The sequence below is a fragment of the Theropithecus gelada genome, chromosome 3 (assembly GCF_003255815.1).
Source record: "Theropithecus gelada isolate Dixy chromosome 3, Tgel_1.0, whole genome shotgun sequence".
Classification (NCBI taxonomy): Eukaryota; Metazoa; Chordata; class Mammalia; order Primates; family Cercopithecidae; genus Theropithecus; species Theropithecus gelada.
The window spans coordinates 77,716,650-77,738,531 of record NC_037670.1 but is presented as its reverse complement, the minus strand read 5'-3'; the positions used below and the strand labels follow the sequence as shown (position 1 = coordinate 77,738,531).

At 38.9% G+C, this 21,882-nt stretch overlaps 1 protein-coding gene across 1 annotated transcript; it reads right to left on the bottom strand.

The window, feature by feature from the left end:
* Positions 1-4,066: 4,066 nt before the first annotated feature.
* LOC112621552 (probable C-mannosyltransferase DPY19L2) lies at positions 4,067-7,280 on the bottom strand. Its single transcript, XM_025381029.1, has 2 exons — positions 6,397-7,280; positions 4,067-4,198 (listed from the first exon to the last, which is right to left on the bottom strand). The coding sequence occupies exons 1-2, from the start codon at positions 6,731-6,733 to the stop codon at positions 4,170-4,172; spliced, it is 366 nt and encodes a 121-aa protein (XP_025236814.1). The 5' UTR covers positions 6,734-7,280; the 3' UTR covers positions 4,067-4,169.
* Positions 7,281-21,882: the final 14,602 nt, after the last annotated feature.

The following is a 21,882-nucleotide window of genomic DNA, read 5'->3' as shown; positions in this document are numbered from 1 at the left end:
CCTTGGAACATATTTAGCCCAATGTCCCCACTTCAAATGAGGAAACTGGGGGCACAGAGACAGCAAGTGACTTGTCTCAAGCTAGTTAACCACAGAGGTAGGGCCACACTCTTGCATTTCAGATTCTCAGTCCAGTGCCTCTTCCTGCCTCTCTTGTGGTCTGTGTTGAACTTCTTTCAGCAGAATCACATTTCTTTCAAAAGGGAACTGTGACAACTTCCCTATGCGTCGTCTTCCTCAGTGGTACCCCTAGGCCCCAATTAACTCTGATATCGGCCAAACATGTAACTACCACACTGCTGAGAAGGGGACAAAGGTCAGCAGGGATGGACTCCACACTCCATCTACCCACGTTGTCTTCCCATAGCTATTTACTGCCCTTTGTTTCTATAGCTTCCTATCTGTTCTGAAATCCCTACTAATCAGAGCAGTTTCCCTGGTATGCCCATCACACATATGGGCAAGTGGGAAGTAGAGATTAACTTTTCTTCTGACTACATTAGTAAATTCTTATAATAGAAGTGCCTGCTGAACCAAGGCTGGAATTTCCTACTCTTCACTCTGAAACCTGGAACCAATCCTAATTGGCTGGCCACACACTTGTTTCAAATTGGGTAGCCCTGGCTTGCTTTCTGCTCTCTTAGAGTGACCTAGGCCTTGTTCATGTCCAAGGCCTTACCAGCCACACCTAGAAAATAGCAAGAACAATAGTAGCAACCATATCTATATCATTACATTATAGCTCAGTACCTCTCTTTTTGGATGTCTGACAAGTAGCCAAAAAATTATTGATTCCAATTCCACTCCCTTCCCCCAATCTCCAAGCATGTATTATTTTCCTCACCAGACTTTCCTATTGCAGTAAATGGCAACAGTATATTGTATCATCTGATGCAATGGCAAGGGTTTTTTCTCAAGCAGATAGTGTTTTGTTGACTTCCATGTTTTTTTGTTTCTCCTGGTAATGAGAGAAGAGTGAGGAGACCCAACTATTATGGAGTTTCCTGTGATATGAGATCTGAAGGGAGGTTATAGGACCTCTGGAAACTGGTTTCACCTGCCAGAAAGACACCCACAAACCAGGCCCAACCTGTGTGGCCCAATCTGAGACTGGAGTAGGCTGTCTCAACAGAGCCCCCGACTGAAACACTCCGGACCCAATGTAGAGAACACCTAGTCTTCTAACTTACTGCAGGTTTAGAAACTCTTTGTGTTCCCCCTGACATGTACAGGGCAACAGGCCAGCCATGACAGCAATGATTGTCATTCTGAAGTGCATGGCTCAAATGGCCTCATGGATGTTATAATTTCCTGGTGTCACTGAAAGACAAATACAAAGAAAATAAATTGTGAGATATAACTTGATATTCAGATTCAACTAGTCCCACTCCTCACAGATTATTTTGCTAGGTGCTGGCACTGCCTACTCATTGCTTTTTAGAATATGCAAATCAGCCATTTCATCTGCTTTTTATTTCATTTGATATGCTCTGTGCTTCCTAGAAAGCAATACCCAGCATCCTTTATATGGCCATTTGAGATACAGATTCTCTGTATTATACAGACCTAGACTATACCTGGGAACTGCGTTCCTTACACATATCTTTCCAAGTAATTGATGAACAGGGTTTGGGATCCGGAAAATTTGCACTGAAATCCTGGCTCAGTTTCAACTCCCTAATTCTGTTTCCTCACATGACTTTTAATAGTAATAACCATTTATAGGGTAAGGCAGAAAGAGAGAAATGCATAATTGGTGCCTGACTCACGGTAGACACTATAATTATGAGTTTTCTTCTCTTTCACTATCAAAAAGCACAAGGCCATGGATTGTCATCCTGGAGCAGGGGGAAGGGAAGCGAAAAGGAGATTTAGGGCTTAGAGTAGAATATTAATTTCCCAAGACATTCTTCCAGACACGAGTCTTTTTATGCAAACATTTCTTGTTTGTCAAAAAGAAACAAGTGTTTCACCAGGCATGTTGCCTGTGGGAGCAGTATCAGTTGAAAAGCGTCTATAATATGCATAGTGGCATGTTAAATACCCCAAGTGCAAAAAAAACCCTAAAAGACTAAATCATCAGGTTAAGAATGAAGGCAAGTGGCACAATTGCTAAAAGGGAGACTGATTGAAAATGCAGTGACCTGGCCTCTCCCAAACACTGCTCCGGTGTTTTCAGAAACAAGTAAAGATCCACTGGACTATATCGTAACATATCTGATATCATCTAAGTGATGACATATGTGAAATCAAATTATGCTAATTTTTGAAAGTTAGTGGTCCACAGATGGTCAGTATGTGATTTTTTTATCTCTTGTACATGTCAGATAATGTGTTTATTTTGCTTCAGACAGTGGTCTCTCTTGGAAGTGTCTTAACTTACTTCTGTACCTGATTTAATTAAGATCCATTAAAATTTCTAAAAGACAAATCAATGTGAAAAATAGTGCAAATTATTATTTTGGTTCATGTTGGCCACCAAACCCTGAAATGAAATGTGAGATATGTCTTCATATCTTTTGATGGCCAAACAAATTTGGTTGAAGCTGTTCTCTATGAAAGTTATTATCATCAAATTTGAAAAAGTGATGCAAAACTTCAAGCAATGCAGTGCCAACTTGTGCTTTANCTTTTAAGAAAAGTTTACTTTAAAAATTAGAACCATTAGTCTGATTTACAGAACATTTAAAGAATAGAAATTTTTCTCCCTTTTCTTAGATATAACAGGACAACTAAGACTGCCCTGGCACCAGAGAAACTGCAATCTAGATGTTCTCTGCTTCCAGTCAGCTGAGAAGCCTGCAGCAAATCACTTAAACACTTAGCTGTTTGTGTGCCGTCCACACCCAATTGGAGCTAGAGACTTTCATTAGCCCCTTTCTGTCTCAGAGCTTTCGGTGGTTCTACAAGTCACCAGCCTAGATCTCTAACAATGTGTCTCTCCAAAACTGTTAATACATTCACATCCAAAATATCTCCAGCCACGAAATCCCAGTTTAGAGGTTGCCTGTTCTTGTTGAAGAAACATTTCTACACAAGTACCTGTTGCCTATACCAGATGGCCATACCAAGACCCAAATACTGACAAATGTTTAAAAGAATTTACTGTACTCCCTTCACTTTATTTTTTTTTTTTTTTTTTTTTTTTTGAGACTGAGTCTGGCTCTGTCGCCCAGGCTGGAGTGCAGTGGCCGGATCTCAGCTCACTGCAAGCTCCGCCTCCCGAGTTTACGCCATTCTCCTGCCTCAGCCTCCCGAGTAGCTGGGACCACAGGCGCCCGCCACTTCGCCCGGCTAGTTTTTTGTATTTTTTAGTAGAGACGGGGTTTCACCGTGTTAGCCAGGATGGTCTCAATCTCCTGACCTCGTGATCCACCCGTCTCGGCCTCCCAAAGTGCTGGGATTACAGGCTTGAGCCACCGCGCCCGGCCTTTATCTTCTTTTTAACCTGATTTCCAATTGGCAGGTGTTACTAAACTTTACCACCAGTTATTTCACTGGCTAGCTGTGCTGGCTCATACCTGTAATCCCAACACTTTGGGAGGCCGAGGCAGGTGGATCATTTGAGGCCAGGAGTTTGACACCAGCCTGGCCAACACGGTGAAACCTCATCTCCACTAAAAATACAACAAATTGGCTGGGTGTGGTGGCGCACACCTGTAATCCCAGCTACTCGGAAGGCTGAGGCATGAGAATCACTTGAGCCTGGGAGGCAGAGGTTGCAGTGAGTCAAGATCGTGCTACCACACTCCAGCCTGGGAGACAGAGCAAGATTCTGTCTCAAAAAAAAAAAAAAAAAAAAAAAAAAAGGAAAAAGAAAAAGAAAAAAGTTATTTCACTAGCAACATATAATTACCATAAAATAAAGGAGGGTTTTAAATGAACTACACATGCAAAATACACTAGAAAAGCTAGATATTTAAAGAAACATGTAGTGAATTATTTGGTAAAGCAAAAATATTTTAATTCATAAGTTACTAGTCCCCTAATGCATCTATTTTGTAAATACTGTTTCATATAAGTTTGTAAAAAAGCAGAATATATGCATAAATTGGTGCACATAAAGATGTTTTACAACTATAGCCAGAAGTTATTGTTTTACTGTATGCAAAGAGTGATGGCAATTTTTAATTCAAATGTTTCTAAATATTTCAAACTGAAACTAAATCTTACCAATGTAAAATTGCCACAAAGACGGCTGGAAAAAAGAAAAAAAGGAAAGTTATTAAAAGCTGCTTTATTATAAAATACCATTTAAACAAGTATTTCAAATGTATTATTTTACATGTCTAGAAATATAGCACACAAAGCAAGATGGCCAGCTAATCCTGTCTCTGTGAGCATAGGAAAAAATCCAGGACACAAAGTAAATCCTGAACAGAGCTTACCTCTCTGCAGAGGGGCTTGACAAGCAAAGGGAAAGACTTGAGAGGGTTTTTTTACTTCAGGTAATTGGTAAGAGTGATGGAATTATGGAAGATTGTGACTTTTTTGGTGGTTTTTTTTTCAGTATTATTTTCTATTCCTTTATATGAAATTTTTAAAAGAAGTAAATATATACAGTATGCTTCACTAGTTCTAACCAGGAGGAGCCACTCTAGATCAGTTTCCCTAGAATTCATCAGAAGACGATTAAATATAGGCAATCACTTCCTCAGCAGCACATCTAAAAGCCCCATTGTGCAACTCAACCCTTGATGAACTGCAAGCTCTTTACAAGCGCCCAGACCTAGGAGCTACTAGATGGCCTAGGAGACTAATCTGGAGTCACCTGTGCCAGCGCCCCATGTATACGTAAGACTTCACCAGGGAGCTGGGAGACACTGCTCTGGGTATGGAGCTTTTACAGGAGCTGCAAACGCAGCCTGTGCCCCTATTTGGTTGGGGAATTGCTTGTTTTCAAAGGTACCATGGAGCTGGAAGAGAAGAGTGGGGAATAGGACAAGTTAAAACACCACAAACTTTGCTGTTCTTATAGAGGTTCAGCAGCTTTTCTTGAATTAATGCCCTTTAGATTGTTGTAAACCTTTGCTTAATTTCCAAAGTTTTGAAGATAATGATTTTGATAATTTTCCAAGTATTTTCATTGTCGTCATGGAGGAGTGCATTTCCTTGGCTATTCCAGAAGTCCTACCTCCCCTCTGAGATTTTATAATGGTATTTTTTATGGTTATCCCAAATATACTTGGCAGGTCATCTTATAACCACCAATAATAGCCTCTTAAAAATTCAAAAATTACTCCACTTGGCTAACAAAATAAATGCAAATTAATTCAATAATTATTGAAGAAATTAAATTTTTAAAAATTAAACAATTGCAATGTTGAAATTCTCAACCATGCTTATCCAGATCTTTTCCTACATCACTAACTCTCCTGGGATTATCTTAAATACTTCTCAGATTTACTTGTTTTATATCAAGATAGGCAAAGTATGGCCCATGGTGTATTTCTGGACTGTCTGCAAGTGCGGTTGCTATAATTTTTAAAAGGTTGAAAATTGTAAAAAGTTGTAAAGAGGCTCATTAACTGTTATTAGGCTTCATTAATTTTAAAATATACAGAGACTCTCCTATTCAACTATATTTGTATCCTATTTCTAATTCTCCTAACAATTATATACACTGGCAAAAACTCTTCAGATGATATATAAGGAAAAGGTCAAATATACTACGAAATTCATCCAGCTTTCCAAAGATGCTCAAAATCTTTGTGTCTCTCAATCCCTCCCTTAACCCACATAACACATCTGAAAAAAAAAAGGACACGGTGTAGTGATGCCAGTATTCTAAAAGCTTGAAGGGCTCATCACATGCCTTTTCCAAGCTGTGACAGAAGCATGTCCCCTGGACCCGGACATCCTATCAATCTCACCTCGGAAGGTGACCCAGCCTCATACTTCACTGAAACAGACCATTAGTCGCCAGCACTCTCAACTTCTTTTATCTCCACTTTAACATTTCTCCGTATAGTAATCCTCGCTTTTCTAGTTCCTGCCATCTCAGAAAAGGAATTCTCTCTCCTCTTTTCCACAGTTAGCTTCTCAGAGTTGTGCCTTTAATTCTACCCTCCCAAATATTCCAACCTTTGCTCCGCTAATTATTTCCTCTCTTGGAATCTTAATCTCATCCTCTTCCCTTGATCCTTCCCCTCAGTCTTTAAAACTCCTAGACCTTAAAACACTCTGCGATCTGACAGCCCGTCAAACTAATATACTCCCCATCTCTCTCTCTCCCTTTGTTCAGCGACAAGATCTTTGGCCAACTCCTTTCTACTCGGACCTTGCTATTATTTACTACTAGGCACCCACAAACCCTTGCTTGTTAAATTGCTCTCCTTCAAGACTCAAGAAGAGCGCCATGCGGCTCCCTCTAGGGCTCTCCTGCCTTCTCCTCACCGATGCCGAGAGTGGTCCTGGTGGAGAACCGCCGCGCCTGCAGTTCGTGCACCTTTTCCCGGAGCTGCGCCAGGAAATTATGGACGAAGTGGAAGGGGCCGAGAAGAAATGTATTGGCCATCACCTCCAGCTCCAAGCCTTTTCGCGCTTTCAGATTTCGGATCCTCCGCGGGGAGGACCTCCTGGTGCCCCTTGGCAGGTTCCCGCCGCATAGCGCCGACCTTCCCACCTCCTCCTCCACCTCCGGCTCCCGGGCGGGGGAGGCCCCGCGCCGCCGCTTAGGCTGGCTGGGGCGGGAAGATTGTAGCGGCTTTGACCTTACTCCTTGTTTTCTCATAATCCCTGGTGGAGCTGGGTCAATTTCAGGCACAGCCCAGGCGAGTCGGGCGAGGTTCAGAAAGGCCTGACTCGCCTGGCAGCCTCAACGGACTTTTCCTCGCAGCCGTTGCGGACCTCCCGGTCGCCATGGCGACTGTGAAATGTGGGGTGGGGCGCGTGCGGTCGAAGCCATTCGCGCGGGCAGTCCCTGTGTGTCCGCCCACGTGCTCCCCAGCGCGCGCAGCAACCCCGCCTCCGCGCTTCCCCGAACGTGCAGCCTCGGGTGAGGGCAGCACCACGCACAGCCCACCACACCCTCCCCAGCGCCTGCAGCCCGCAGTGCGCCCAGTCCCCAAGCCCGCACGTGCAGTCGCCACCTTGCGCGCAGCTCCATGTACAGCTCCCCACACGCTGCCAGCCCCCCTGGCGCAGAACCCATCACCGCTCCCCCTTCACGCGCTTCACTGGGAGGGCAGCCCCCGCCCCCCACCCCGAGCGTGCAGCTCCACGCAGCCTCTCCACACTGCCCAGCGCCCGCAGCACCCCGGTGCGCACAGCTCTGCCAGTCGCTTCCCCGCGCGCCGCTTCGGGCCATAACCTTGCTGGCGACTAAGTCTGAAAAACTTCTCGTGGCTTCATTCCTTCGGGTTTAGTCTTAGCTTTGACATTTTAACCAAAAGGTTACACGTTAATTAACGAGGTATTAAAGGGGAAGATCTCAGCTGCAAGAAATGACTGTAGGAAGTGTGTCAGGGAAGCCAGCGGACCCGCCCGTGGTGCACCCGGCATTAGGAACGTCTCTGCTCTCCTACGATCGCGGGGGTATCCGACAGTCAGTGCCTGTTGCCAACGTTGAGGGAACGGGCCGAGACTGCGGACAACACGTGGCAGAGCCGGCCTGAGTCCGGTGGGTCTGACCCCAGAGCCTCAGGTTGACGCCAGTTCCTTGGCACGGGACAGCGTTTACTGAATCTTAAAGCAAAATGCTTTTCCAGTAAGGTTCCGAGAGGTCGTCAGCCCTAGGAGCGGTGTGCTCAAGCACTTTCAGCACCAGCCAGGACCAACTAAGAGGGGAGCGCTTAGCTCCCAGTCACCGCGCAGCCCTACAGGAGGCCAAAGCGGCTGGCACAGACGCACTGGGACCGTTGACATTTTCCGTGTCCTCTGTCACGGCCCCATGCTGGAGCCCACACCGCTTCACTTCCCATCTGTTTGATGATGGATCAAATTGGACTCCCATATCCTAACTGACCTGTCTAAATCATGGCTCATCGTGGTCAGGTTAATTTTTTCCTGATGCAACACAGCACAAAAATATTCATGGCTCCCCATAGCCCACAAATCAAGTCCTAGGCTTGCTCACCAATGCCTTCAATAATTGCCCCATATACATTTTCAACTTTAATTTCCCACTTTCTCGGGCACAAATCTTCCATCCCAGTCATTTCAGGTGAGGTCCACAGCCTGAGACACCATAACTGCTGAATTCCTTTACTCACATGGAAAAGTCACCCCTTGGCTTTTACATCTTCTCCCCGCCCATCTGAGTGCTATTACCTTCCAAGCCGCAGCCCATTTCTCCAGCCCATATTAATTATGTTTTTTCTGAAGGTCTAGAGCACTTAACTGACAGTACTATTTATCTTGTCACTCATTTAAATTCAGTGCTATTACTGTTCATATTTTGTTTTGGGAGGTTTTTTCAAGGAGCATTTCTACATTCCTGGCATTGTGTTTGGTGCTCAAAATGTTTTCTCACTTAATTCATGCAATAACTACATGCACATTTTAAAATCAAGCATCAGGGATGTAGTTATTTGCCCAAGTTTTAACAGCTAATAAAGTGGAGTGATTGTTTTTCTTTTTGGTCAGTTTGTTTTTTCTGGAGTTTCCAATTGCCTTCTGCATCTCTTGGTGTCCTGGTGGGATATAAAATGCTCTTACCCATGGTCTAGCCCTTGAAAGTACAAATCTGGTCATTTTTATCATTTAAAAAATTAATATTTTTATAAGAATGTTTATTGTGCTATGATTTATGTCGTTGAAAAATAGAAATGGCTTCAGTGTCAAACACTAAGTTATGAAACATTCATATAGTGAAGCATTACAGCCACTAAAGTCATTTTGCATGGATATTTAATGAAATAGGAAAATAGTCATGACACAGTAGTGTTGAAGGAAAAAAGGATATATTTTATGATTCATATGTTTAGTGAACACATAAAATTAACTGTGTGCCATATGCTGCTCTAAATCTCATATAGGAAGAATACTGTATAGAGGACTCATATAGGAATATTACCAATATATGACCTTGAGCTAGTAATTTAGCCACTCTAGGATTAATTTCCTCATCTGAAAAATGAAGACAGCTATATTTGTCTTACTGATGGTATGATTGAATGAATGAATGCTTATGAAGCATCAAAAACATAGCACGTGCTTAAACAAATGTTCCTTTATTATGTTCTAGACTGGCCATCCTATAGGGCACTAGTGAGTATTTTTAGGTTGGTGCAAAAGTAATTGCTATTTTTGCCAGCACTTCCAATTAATATTTTGCTCACTTGGTTTCTTTGTCATCAAGTGATATGTTAGTAATTATTGAACAGTAATACATGTTTTAGGTTCATTAGTTAACTGAGAGATAGTTGCCTAAATAATTATGTATCTACTCCTACTAAGGAGAGGAGTAGGTTTGTGTATAAGAGGGAAATCATGACAGTTTTATGTGCGGTTAAATAGAATCATGGATGTTTTCATGTTTTTACAGCTTCTCTAACAGTGGTCCCTTATTTTGACTTTGTTATTTTGAGTTGTTATTTGAGTCACATTTTAGCTGCATAATAACTAATGACAATAACTTAAAGGAGTTAGGCTGATAATTTAATCTATGATGAATTAACAATTAAAATAGCACATTATAATTAGATATGATGCAATATATTCTTGCATTATCTTATCTTTGAAACAGAGATGCCTCATGATTTAGTGCTTTTTTTTTTCCCCTCAAGATAGGGTCTCACTCTGTCACACTAGCTAAAGTGTAATGGTGTTCACTGCAACCTTGAACTCCTGGGCTCAAGCAATCCTCCTGCCTCAGCCTCCTGAGTAGCTTGGACTACAGGTGCAGGCCACCACACACAGCTAATTTGTTTATTTTTGCAGAGATGGGGTATCAGTATGTTGCCCAGGCTGGTCTAAAATTCCTAGCCACAAGCACTCCTGCCGCCTCTGCCTCCCAAAATATTGGGATTACAGGCATGAGCCATTGCACCTGGCTGCAAATTATTTGTCTTACACAAAGATCTCTAATCCAGTTATGGATATCTAAAACTTGCCTCAGTTTTTCCTTTGTCCTTTAGTAAAACAATTGGGAATTTTAAAAAATGCAATTAAACTATGTAACCAGCAGATGGCAATAATGATCTGTAAATGAAAATTTCAAAACTTTCAGTTACTTATTAAATTCATTCTTTAAAAAAATCATGTTCTTATAATAAATCCATTTACTAAATATGAAATGCAGGAAAATTCCAAATGTAACCCCACATAAAAATTACATTGCATATATCATATGTCAAAATAATTAAGATATTCATCATGGCCAAGATTTAGTTTTCCAAATAATAATGACTTTGTTTTAATTGATTCAGAAAATTTATTAAAGTTTTAACTTCGCACAAATACATAGATATAAATTTAAGTGGATAGTTAAGTTCCATCTCTAGCCTCCAGGCTAGATAGAGGTATTTCAGTGAAGACCATTTTGAAAACATTACAAACTTTTCCAGTTACAATTTGGTAATTTAAAGTATGAATTTCACTGTAATTGAAACTTTATGCATAAAAGATTGGTTTTTATTTGTGCTGTCTCATAATTTCTTATGCATTAAGATACTTTTCCCCCTTTGTACAGTGCAAGGAGTTGGAACTGGCACCAAAGTATTTGTCTCTAGTTTATCAGCATTAGTTATTCTAAGATGGTGGCAAAAATCTTGGGATCTCATAGTTATTTTATTTAGTAATTTTATTCATTTTCATTATACCTCTCTAAGACTTTTTCTACAAATTCAAACATGTTTCTGCCAGGCTTTGGTATCAGGATGATTCTGGCCTCATAAAATTAGTTAGGGAGGATTCCCTCTTTTTCTATTAATTGGAATAGTTTCAGAAGGAATGGTACCAGTTCCTCCTTGTACCTTTGGTAGAATTTGGCTGTGAATCCGTCTGGTCTTGGATTTTTTTTGGTTGGTAGGCTAATAATTATTGCCTCAATTTCAGAGCCTGTTATTGGTCTATTCAGGGATTCAACTTCTTCCCGGTTTAGTCTTGGGAGAGTGTAAGTGTCCAGGAATTTATCCATTTCTTGTAGATTTTCCAGTTGATTTGCGTAGATGTGTTTATAGTATTATCTGATGGTAGTTTGTATTTCTGTGGGATCAGTGGTGATATCCCCTTTATCATTTTTTATTGTGTCTGTTTGATGCTTCTCTCTTTTCTTCTTTTTTAGTCTTGCTAGCAGTCTATCAATTTTGTTGATCTTTTCAAAAAACCAGCTCCTGGATTCATTGATTTTTTGAAGGGATATTTGGGTCTCTATCTCCTTCATTTCTTCTCTGATGTTAGTTATTTCTTGCCTTCTGCTAGCTTTTAAATGTGTTTGCTCTTGCTTCTCTAGTTCTTTTAATTGTGATGTTAGGGTGTCAGTTTTAGATCTTTCCTCCTTTCTCTTGTGGGTGTTTAGTGCTATAAATTTCCCTCTACACACTAAATGTGTCCCAGAGATTCTGGTATGTTGTATCTTTGTTCTCATTGGTTTCAAAGAACATCTTTATTTCTGCCCTCATTTCATTATGTACCCAGTAGTTATTCAGGAGCAGGTTGTTCAGTTTCCTTGTAGTTGAGCGGTTTTGCATGAGTTTCTTAATCCTGAGTTCTAGTTTGATTGCACTGTGGTCTGAGAGACAGTTTGTTATAATTTCTGTTCTTTTACATTTGCTGAGGAGTGCTTTACTTCCAACAATGTGGTCAATTTTGGAATAAGTGCGATGTGGTGCTGAGAAAAATGTATATTCTGTTGATTTGGGGTGGAGAGTTCTGTAGATGTCTGTTAGGTCTGCTTGGTGCAGAGCTGAGTTGAGTTCTTGGATATCCTTGTTAACTTTCTGTCTCGTGGATCTGTCTAATGTTGACAGTGGGGTGTTAAAATCTCCCATCATTATTGTGTGGGAGTCTAAGTCTCTTTGTAGGTCTCTAAGGACTTGCTTTATGAATCTGGGTACTCATGTATTGGGTGCATATATATTTAGGATAGTTAGGAGCTTACTTATTTTCTAGGTAATTTCAAATTGGTCTGTTTATAAATGTTAAAAGATCCTTTCAAATTCTTCTTCAGCAAGTTGCCTCCACTAAAAAAGTGTCTTTGGACGTGTTTATTTTATAAAACAACTGCTTCAGTCTAAAACCTTTCTTGGGTTTACATATCTTGGATTGTCTCATTTTTAAATAGCATATTTGCTGCTGTCGAATTACTTTACAGAGCCTCTTTAAATTCATATTGGATGCAGGTGCTTCATCAAGGAGAAAGTGGAAAGACACCAACTTGCCATGAAGCATACAGCAAGTTTAGATATAAATGCATATGTAAGTAATACTTTGCACTTAGCTGTCTTTTGGACTATGGGAGAAAGGCATCTGTAATAACAAGTTGGAATTTCAAAGAGTTCCAATCTATTTTCTGTGTCCATGAGGGGGCTATCCACTCCCCACTCCTAATCGGCCCCCCCCCCAAAAAAAAACTCAAAACCAAAAAACTAGAGCTCTGTAAGCCACCCATGCCCTGGTCATGTAGTGCTCCAGGCCTATATCAGATAAGACATACCTTATAAACAACTCCAAGCCTTTATCAGATAAGACATGCCTTATAAAGGCGTGTCTTATTCAAAGGGAGGGAGGTGATCCATAAATTAATTGGGAGATTTTTTCAGCTCCAAGTAGAGAGACTGCACAATTGCATACTATATGCACATTCATTTGAACCAGATTGGTACTCAGTTATCACTGTTAAATGACTTAACCAACATATACACAACTATACTTATATACATGTACCATGCCCCCCAAATCTACAAAATCCATTTTTCCCTGGATTTGATGGTAATATACCTTGTACAAACTCCATCATATTGAGATTATTTTTATTTACCACCAAAGTAACTAATATAAGAATTACTACATTCGATATTAATAAGCAAAAGCCTCTACTATATTAGTCCATTTTCCCCATTTAGTAAAAAAAAAAAAGTGCAGCTTGCTGCCAGTGCTCATTTAATTTTACATAAACACTTTATTTGAGGCTGACGCAAATCTGACTGATTTTCAACATGAAAGTAAAATATAAAAACTGTTCTTGGCCGGGCTTGGTGTGGCTCATGCCTGTAATCCCAGCACTTTGGGAGGCCGTGGCGGACGGATCGCAAGGTCAGGAGACCGAGATGAGACCATCCTGGCTAACGTGGTGAAACCCCGTCTCTACTAAAAATACAATAAATTAGCCGGGCATGGTGGCGGGCGCCTGTAGTTCCAGCTACTTGGGAGGCTGAGGCAGGAGAACGGCTTGAACCCAGGAGGCGGAACTTTCAGTGAGCTGAGATCATGGCACTGCACTCCAGCCTGGGTGACAAAGGGAGACTCCATCTCAAAAACAAAAACAAAAACAAAAACAAAACAAAACAAAAAAAAAACTGTTCTTGGAGTTATTTATAAAGAGAATTTGTCTCTAATCCTAATGTAACAGAAATGTAGATGATGATGTTACAGTAGGATTAGAGACAAGTATTTTGGGGGCAAACAGGAAATGATTTAAAGAATGAGTTTCAGAGTATTTCTCGGCATATTAAATGTAAAACATAGTAAAAGTGCCAATGATACATAATGAATCTGTGTGCTGTGTTTTACATTATATTTTAGCTTAAGATTGAACTTTGATTATAATATAGAGATGAAGATATATCACTAGACTAGGCCCAGTATGCTTTGGGTAATTTACTTTGTTTCTCTAGTTCTGATTTCCTCAACTATAAAATACTTTAGATGACATGGCCTAAATAAGGTCTTTTAAACTTATTTGATTCTAGTTGGTATTTGTACACATATTTAGGTAGATGCACCTGCTGAGTCATACAGTGGCCTGTACTAAGATCTCTTTTTACCACTTTTTCCCTTCCCTCCTCCTCTGCCTCCAGCTATGTGTTGAGACTCCACCCTGAGGGTCTTACTCTGCAATCTATCCCGCAGTTTGTCCTCCAGTACCTACACTTGTCATTGCCCACCCAGAGGGCTGAACTCATCTCTCTCTCATCTCTTCCGCCCAGCCCCAACCTGGCCTCTCCCTTATCCCTGCCTTTATTCCTCTGATTCCTTCTCACCTGCACTGCCCAGTCTCTAAGTAGGGTGGGCCTCCTTGTTCCTATTTTCTGATTACTTCTATCTACTAGCAGCCTAAATGGCAACTAGAGAATAAGGAGAGTGAGACAGCCCTAAATAAATAATAAGTATTTATATCAAGACCACCAGATTTGTTAGGGGCAGCAGAGCTCTGCTTTCACACAGGTATGGACCCATCTCCTAAAGATAAATATGGAACTTTAAAATGCTCTCCTCATCTTTGCTACCATCTGTTGAAACTCTTTTTGAGATACTTATCAGTGACAATTTATAATCCATTAGTAGAAAAACCATTGAGTTTTGCAGCTTTTATATTTCCTAATTAAGGCTGTATACCTGGGTTCAATAAAAGCAAGGTAGACTTTTTTTAAAAAATTAAAATTTGGAAATATTTAAAGGGCTAGTGCAGTGTCTCAGTTATAAGTGTAAATAGAATTTAAATCTCCACTATTCCTAAGAGAAACCCCATACCCACTTGCAGTCATTTCCATTCCTCCCTCCTTCCAGCCTCTGGCACACACTAATCTATTTTCCGTCTCTATGGATATTTCTATGCTGGACATTTCACATGCATGGGATCATATAACATGTAGTCCTTTTTGACCGGCTTCTTTCTCTTAGCATCCTGTTTTCAAGGTTCATCCATGCTGTAACATTTATTGTACTTCATTTTTTATAGCTGAATAATCTTCCATAATATGGATATGCTGCATTTTATTTATCCATTTGTCAGTTGATGGGCATTTGGGTTGTCTCCACTGTTTGCCTATCATGAATGATGCTGCTATGAACATTCGTGTACAGGTTTTTGTGTGGACATATCTCTTCATTTTTCCTAGGTGTACACCTAGGAATGGAATTGCTGAGTCATATAGTAAGTAACCTTTTGTTTGTCCTTTTCATGAACTGCCAGACTGCACCATTTTATATTCTTACTGACAATATATAAGGGTTACAATTTCTCCATATATATATAATTATAATTATAATTATAGCCATTGCAGTGGTTGTGAAGTGGTATCTCATTGCTGTTGTTGTTTTACTAAGAGGCTATTTTTAGAGCAGTTTTAGGTTTACAGAACAATCGAGTAGAGAATATAGAAGTCCCATATATCCCCTCTCCCCCACCCTGGCAGTCTCCCCTATTATTAAACGATTGCATTATTGTAGTGCATTTGTTACAATTGGTGAACCAATATTGGTGCATTATTGACTAAAAAGTCCATAGTTTACATTACGGCTTACTCTGAGTTGCACAGTTGCATGAATTTTGACAAATGCATGATTTCATGTATCTACTATTACAGTAGCATCATAGAGTTATTTCACTGGCCTAAATATCACCTGTGAGCCATCCCTTCATTTCTCCCTCTCTCCCCCCAAACCGTGGAAACCACCGATCTTCTTACCATCTCTGTAATTTTGCCTTTTCCAGAATGTCATATAATTAGAACCACCCAGCATATAGCCCTTTTTTCACAAGCAATATGTATTTGAGATTCCTCCAAGTCTTTTCACAGCTTGATGGTGCATTTCTTTTTATTCCTGAAAAATATTCCATTGTATGGATAACGAATGTACCACAGACTGTTCATCCATTACCTATTGAAGGACATCTTAGTTCTAAGTTTTGGCAATTAATGAATAAAGCTGCTGTCAACAGTCATGTGCAGATTTTTAAGTGGATATAAAATTTCAACTCACTTGGGTACATACCCAGGAACATACTTGCTAGATCATATGATAAGACTATGTTAGCTTTGAAAGGAGTTGGCCAACTATCTTTTTAAATGGCTGTACCACTTTGCATTCCACCAGCAATGAATGAGAGTTCCTATTGCTCCACATCCTCACCAGCATTAGTGTTGCTAGTGTTTTGAATTGTAGCTCTTCTAATAGGTATGTAGTTGTAACTCATATTTTAATTTGCAACTCCCTAATCACATGTGATGTTGAGCATCTTTTCATATGCCTATTTGCCATCTATATATCTTTGATTAAGTATCTGTTCAGAGAGATCCTTTGCCCATAATTTCTTTCCTTATTGTTGAATTTTAAGAGCTCTTTGTATATTTGAAATACGAATCCTTTATCAGATATGTGTTTTTGCAAATATTTACTCCCAGAGTGTGGCTAGTCATTTTATTCTCTTAACTATGTTCTTCACAGAAGTTTTTAATTTTCATGCAGTCCATCACGTTAATTTTTTTGTTACTGGATTGTGCTTTTGGTATTGTACCTAAAAAAACAAAACTACCTAGATTTTCTCCTGTTACTTTCTAGAAGTTTTATAGCTTTGCATTCTGTATTTAAGGCTATGATCCATTTAAGTCAATTTTTGCAAAAGATTTAAGGTCTGTGTTTAGACTTATTATTTTGCATGTGGATATTCAGTTGTTCTAGTACCATTTGTTGAAAAGATTATTATTTCTCCACTGAATTGCCTTTGTTCCATTGTCAAAGGTCATTTAACTATATTTATATGGGCCTAGTTCTGGGCTCTCTGTTCCATTTATCTAATTGTCTATTCTCTTGCTAATAGTACACTGTCTTTATTACTATAGTTTTGTAGTAAGTTTTGAAGTTGGGTAGCATAAGTCCTCTGACTTTGTCTTTCTTCTCCAACACTGTGTTGGCTATTTTGGGTCTTTTGCCTTTAAAGAAACTTTAGAATCAGTTTGTTATTAGCCACAGGTAACTGGCTCGAATTTTGGTTATGTTTGCATTGAATCTATGGATTAAGTTGAGAAGAACAGATATCCTCACAATATTGAGTCTACCTATCCATGAACATGGACTATCTCTCCATTTATTTAGATCTTCTTTGATTTCTTTCACCAAAGTTTTGTAGTTTTCCTTATATAGCTTTTGTGAAAATTTTATTTATACCTATTTGTTCTTTTTTCTTTTTTTAGTGATGATATAACTTTATTTCAAATTCCAATTGTTCACTGCTGGTATATAGGAAAGCAACAGTCTTTTTAAGTATTAATCTTGTATCCTTTAACCTTGCTATAATTCAACCTTGCCATAATCACTTATTAGATCTATGAGTTTGTTGGAAGCACATTATTTTCTATTTAAAAAAAAAATCAATAAAAATAGGAAGGAAAAGATCCATTAAAACTCCAAACAAACCGAACAAATAAACCCACTTTTATTATGCGTAACATAACTATCCAGGAGGACAAAAAAATGAATTAATCAGAGTAACTGCTCAACATATCATTTGGCTATATACTCGTAGTTGAGTAGTACAGAAACAATGCAAACAAACCCTGACCTCTTTTTAGAAGGTTTGTGTATTGTAGTTGTACAGGTGAAGCAATCCGAAATTAGTTTTAAGTGTATGGTACAGTTGAGTAAATAAATATGTGGAGGTAATTGTTGAGCCTTCTTCCACTGTATTCCATACAGATATGGAATGGGGCAAAGCAAGAAAAGAGGACTCTGTGGGAGTGCATTGGAATTGGAGGTATCAGTATGAATTCATGATTTCTAACACAATGGGAATCCTTCTATCAGGAAAGACAAAGACAGGCTGAAGAGCTATACTATATTTAAGGAGACTAAAGTAGCATGATGACTAAATGCAGTATGTGATCTTGAAGTGGGTCTGTACTGAAGAAAAGATATGCTACAAAAGACATTACTGGGTCATTTGATAAATCTGGAATACAGATGATACATCACAGTATTGCACCATTGTTAAATCTCCTGAAGTTGCTAACTCTACTGTGATTATTTAGTGAAATCTTGTATTTAGGAAATACACTTTCAATTATTTAGAGATAATGGGGCATGACATGCTACTTACTCTCAAGTGATTCAGAAAAATAATTTGTATATATTACATATCTATGCAGGTGCATGTGTGTTTATGCACACACTACTCACTGCAAATGCACACGATAAAGTAAATGGGGCAAAAGCTTAACAATTGTGAATCTGCATAAAGGGTGTACAGGGTTTCTTTACGGTCTTCTTGCAACTTTTCCATAAGCATGAAATTCTTTCAAATAAAATATTTCTAAAAGGTTGCTGTTAGTCATGCACAAAAAATTTAAGGGTAATAGAGTAGACTTTTGAAAGCAGGAGGTATGATAACATCAAATATTTTGAAGGACTGTCATGTGGAAGGAGGATTAAGACTTATAATTTGGCTAATCTTATTTGGTGTCATTCTGGTTTGTGTAATATCATTACAGCATATCCAAGTGCTCATGGCTGAAATAAGATACAGGAGTTTTTAAGTTTTATGGAGTCTTCAGTATAATTCAGTACAGAGAGGCGCAAAATCATGTGATTCTGAGGGTTCATTGGGTAGCATACATGAGTGAAGGGCACTGAGTGCAGAAAATGGAAAATGGTGAGAACTTGAGAGCAATGTCCTTTCCAAATGCTTTCAAATGCGACTAAAGACAAACCCAAAACACTGTGCAGTAATCCCAGGCTGTGTCCAGCCTGTGAGTGGCCAGTTGGAACCCACAATCTTATCTAATCCTTTTTGTCAGGTGAGGAAACAGGTACCAAACATCATAAAACGTGTAAGAGAATGAAAGGTGTAAATGGGTGCATATATATTTAAAAAAAAAAAAACACCATTTTTAATGAAAGAAACTAATATCCACACATTTGTACTTATGTACAATTGGGGTAATATATAATTTTAAGCTGTTTACAAATAATATGTAATGCTTCAAATATTATATAAGGTTGATAATATATTTCTAGCAGAAATAAATATATTGCACTTAAAAAGAACTGCATTAGATGTTACTTCATAGTATTAGGCTTATAACTTTTTTCATAAAACATTTCCCATGCCCTTCCCCCCACCCCCAGCACACACATTTCATTACAGTGACTGTTCTCACGCAATTCATTAAGCAAATGAACACAGCAAACAACAGAACTGTGATAGTGTCTACTAAAGAGGCTATATCCAATTTTATCCTTTAGGAAATAAAACAATTTCTTTTACATTTCTGAAAATAAGGGAGGAAAAAATCCAACTAAACACAATATTTTAATGAACTAGAAGTAAAATACAACTTGTATTTTTTGTCCATATGTATGATTTCACAAAAATGATTTTGTTTTCTTATCAAGATATTTCATTTACAAAGGAGAGGGTAATGAAGTTATTTGAGGGAAGGACAGAGAAAGAAGGGCTAGAAAATACATATGGAATATTTGCCGATCAAATATTTATAAATAAACCTTTCCATATTTAAGCATTCTGAAGAAAGGTAAGTCTTGGAATATTATAATTGGCATAGAATATGAGTAGCAAAGAAAGGATTTGATGGTTTTCTAAAGTTTAAGGAGTTTGTAACCTTCCCTTTGCGTGTTTACAAAAAAATCTGTAATTCTAAAATAACATAAAAACTTCTATAAAACCCATCCTCCAGCCAGGCACAGCTCTTTAAAGGAGAAAGCTGAAAATCTTATCATCTGTCCAGTGATTTGTCTAGATTTAGGGTAGAGTATTGCTTTGTTTGTAATAATTATCAATTTCCTACATGTTTAATAGTGACAACAGTTTTTCTTACTTAGTCACTGGAAGATTAAGTTGTTTTTCTTGCAATTTGTTACTCTGCACATTACATAACTGGATTTTTTGAACTTTTTAGTTACTGAGTCATGGCTAAGCTTGACTAAGTATTTAATGGGGTGTAAAGTCATTTCATCCTCTTTATTCAAAAGTGATTTTTCTCAATATAAATCAGCTTATATTTAAGCAGGACAGCCTTTCAGGCTGTTTATCCCAACATCCTTTTGAAAAAGGCAGCATGGGATAAGGATGCTTTACTTCTAAGAATATTTATTCCTTGGCCTTTCAGAGGGTTTTTTTTTTTCTTTTTTGGTGGGAAGGGAGCAGTTAGAGAGGAAAGTGTGTGTTGTGGCTGGAGAAGCAAAATGACAGAGGTATGGATAAGGAGGGGAGACCTTGGAATGCCCCAGAAGTCAGTGTAACTCCTACAATATAGCTGTACACAGGGCCTTTGCTAGATGATGATTCATCAGGAAGCTTCTTAATATCTCTTACTCTGTGCCCACCTACTAGGAATGACGGTAGGCCTTCTGGACAAGTTACCATTGTTATTAACTCAAAAGATCCAGCAATACAATATAAGCTCATTAATCTACATCTTGTTAACTAATAATCTGTGATGTGTTAGACAAGTTGGATATGTTTACCTACATATTGCTAAGGGTAGACAGAGGAGAGGAGAAGACTAAGTTAGTGAAAAAAAAAAAAAAAAAATTGAGGCTGGGCGCGGTGGCTCACACCTGTAATCCCAACACTTTGGGAGGCTGAGTGGGCAGATCACAAGGTCAAGAGATCGAGACAATCCTGGCCAACATGGTGAAATCCCGTCTCTACTAAAAATACAAAAATTAGCTGGGCATCGTAGCGCGTGCCTGTAATCCTAGCTACTCAGGAGGCTGAGGCAGGATAATTGCTTGAAACCAGGAGACAGAGATTGCAGTGAGCCGAGATCGTGCCACTGCACTCTAGCCTGGGAACAGACTGAGACTCCGTCTCAAAAAAAAAAAAAAAAAAAAATTGAATCTACTCAGAATTATTGATATTTTAAAAACAAACCACAACTGCAAAACCTATTAAGTTCTGAATTAATTCCTCAGGATTAGATAAAGCACGTCTGGCAGGACCTCTTTTTAGCAGCACTTCCCATTAGCCATGCTTTTTGACACTATAATATACTCGTGGCTTGGGGAGAGAGGTGGGAGGAACCCTGAATATATGCCAAATATATTATAATTCATGGCCTTTATTATTCAATTGGCTTTCCCATTAAATATGTAGTTCTTGAAATTACTTTTGCCAGAATGGGCTTTGGAATTTTAAATACTAAACTCCCAAGGGTTTAATAAGAATCAACCACCAGGATACCTCAGAAAGGCCTGGGGGGGGGAAATTTCTACCCCTTGGTTTCCATGACTCAAGTGACTCTGATGAGGTTAAGCTCTGTTTCACTTGTGCTTCTTTTCTCTGGTTCGGATAATACTTAAAAATATACATCCAATTTAGATTTTAGGTCTGACTAGTCTTTGTTTTCTCTAAGCACTCTTATTTATAGTCTTATATTGCTTAATTACAAAATAAAATTATGAAGTCAGGAAATACTAGTGTAAAACCATATTTAACAAAAACACACAAATATCTTTGAGACATGCAGATTGGCAGAAATGTATGTATTAAATGTATGTATCAAAACAGTATGTATTAAAACAATCTTTTCATCCTGTTTGAAAATAAAATTCAGACACAGATTTCACCTTAGTAGACCAGTAAGTTATCAGGGTATTGAGTAGCATTATGTAAAACAGCATCTTTTGTTATTCCTGCTTTAAGCAGCAGTACTCTATATTCAAAAGAGCACTGGCAACAGGCCAGCTATTAAATAGTAAACCCCTATCCTAGCTCTATGGATAGTTTAAACATTACTCATAACAGGTTTTTTTTAAAGAAATGACACCTGTACTTTGTTTGAAAACAAACTACCTGTGGATACTACAGCATAACATGCAACAAGTTAAAAATTAGCCCAGAGTGTTTGCTGTAGGATCGTGAGATGCTTTGTTAACACAGCCTATGCTTTTCTGTAAGTAAACTTCAGAGTATAGTGGAGAATAGCAAGTGCAAAATCCAACAACAGCATCACCTAGACAGGCTGTGCCATGATGCCT

What these genes read in the sequence shown, in the direction of transcription:
- LOC112621552 (XM_025381029.1), bottom strand. Translation starts at nt 6,733, where the DNA reads ATGAGAAAACAAGGAGTAAGGTCAAAGCCGCTACAATCTTCCCGCCCC. An exon ending in CAGGACCACTCTCGGCATCG is followed by an intron (nt 4,199 to 6,396) that starts GTGAGGAGAAGG and finishes TCTTTTTTCCAG; the next exon opens with CCGTCTTTGTGGCAATTTTA.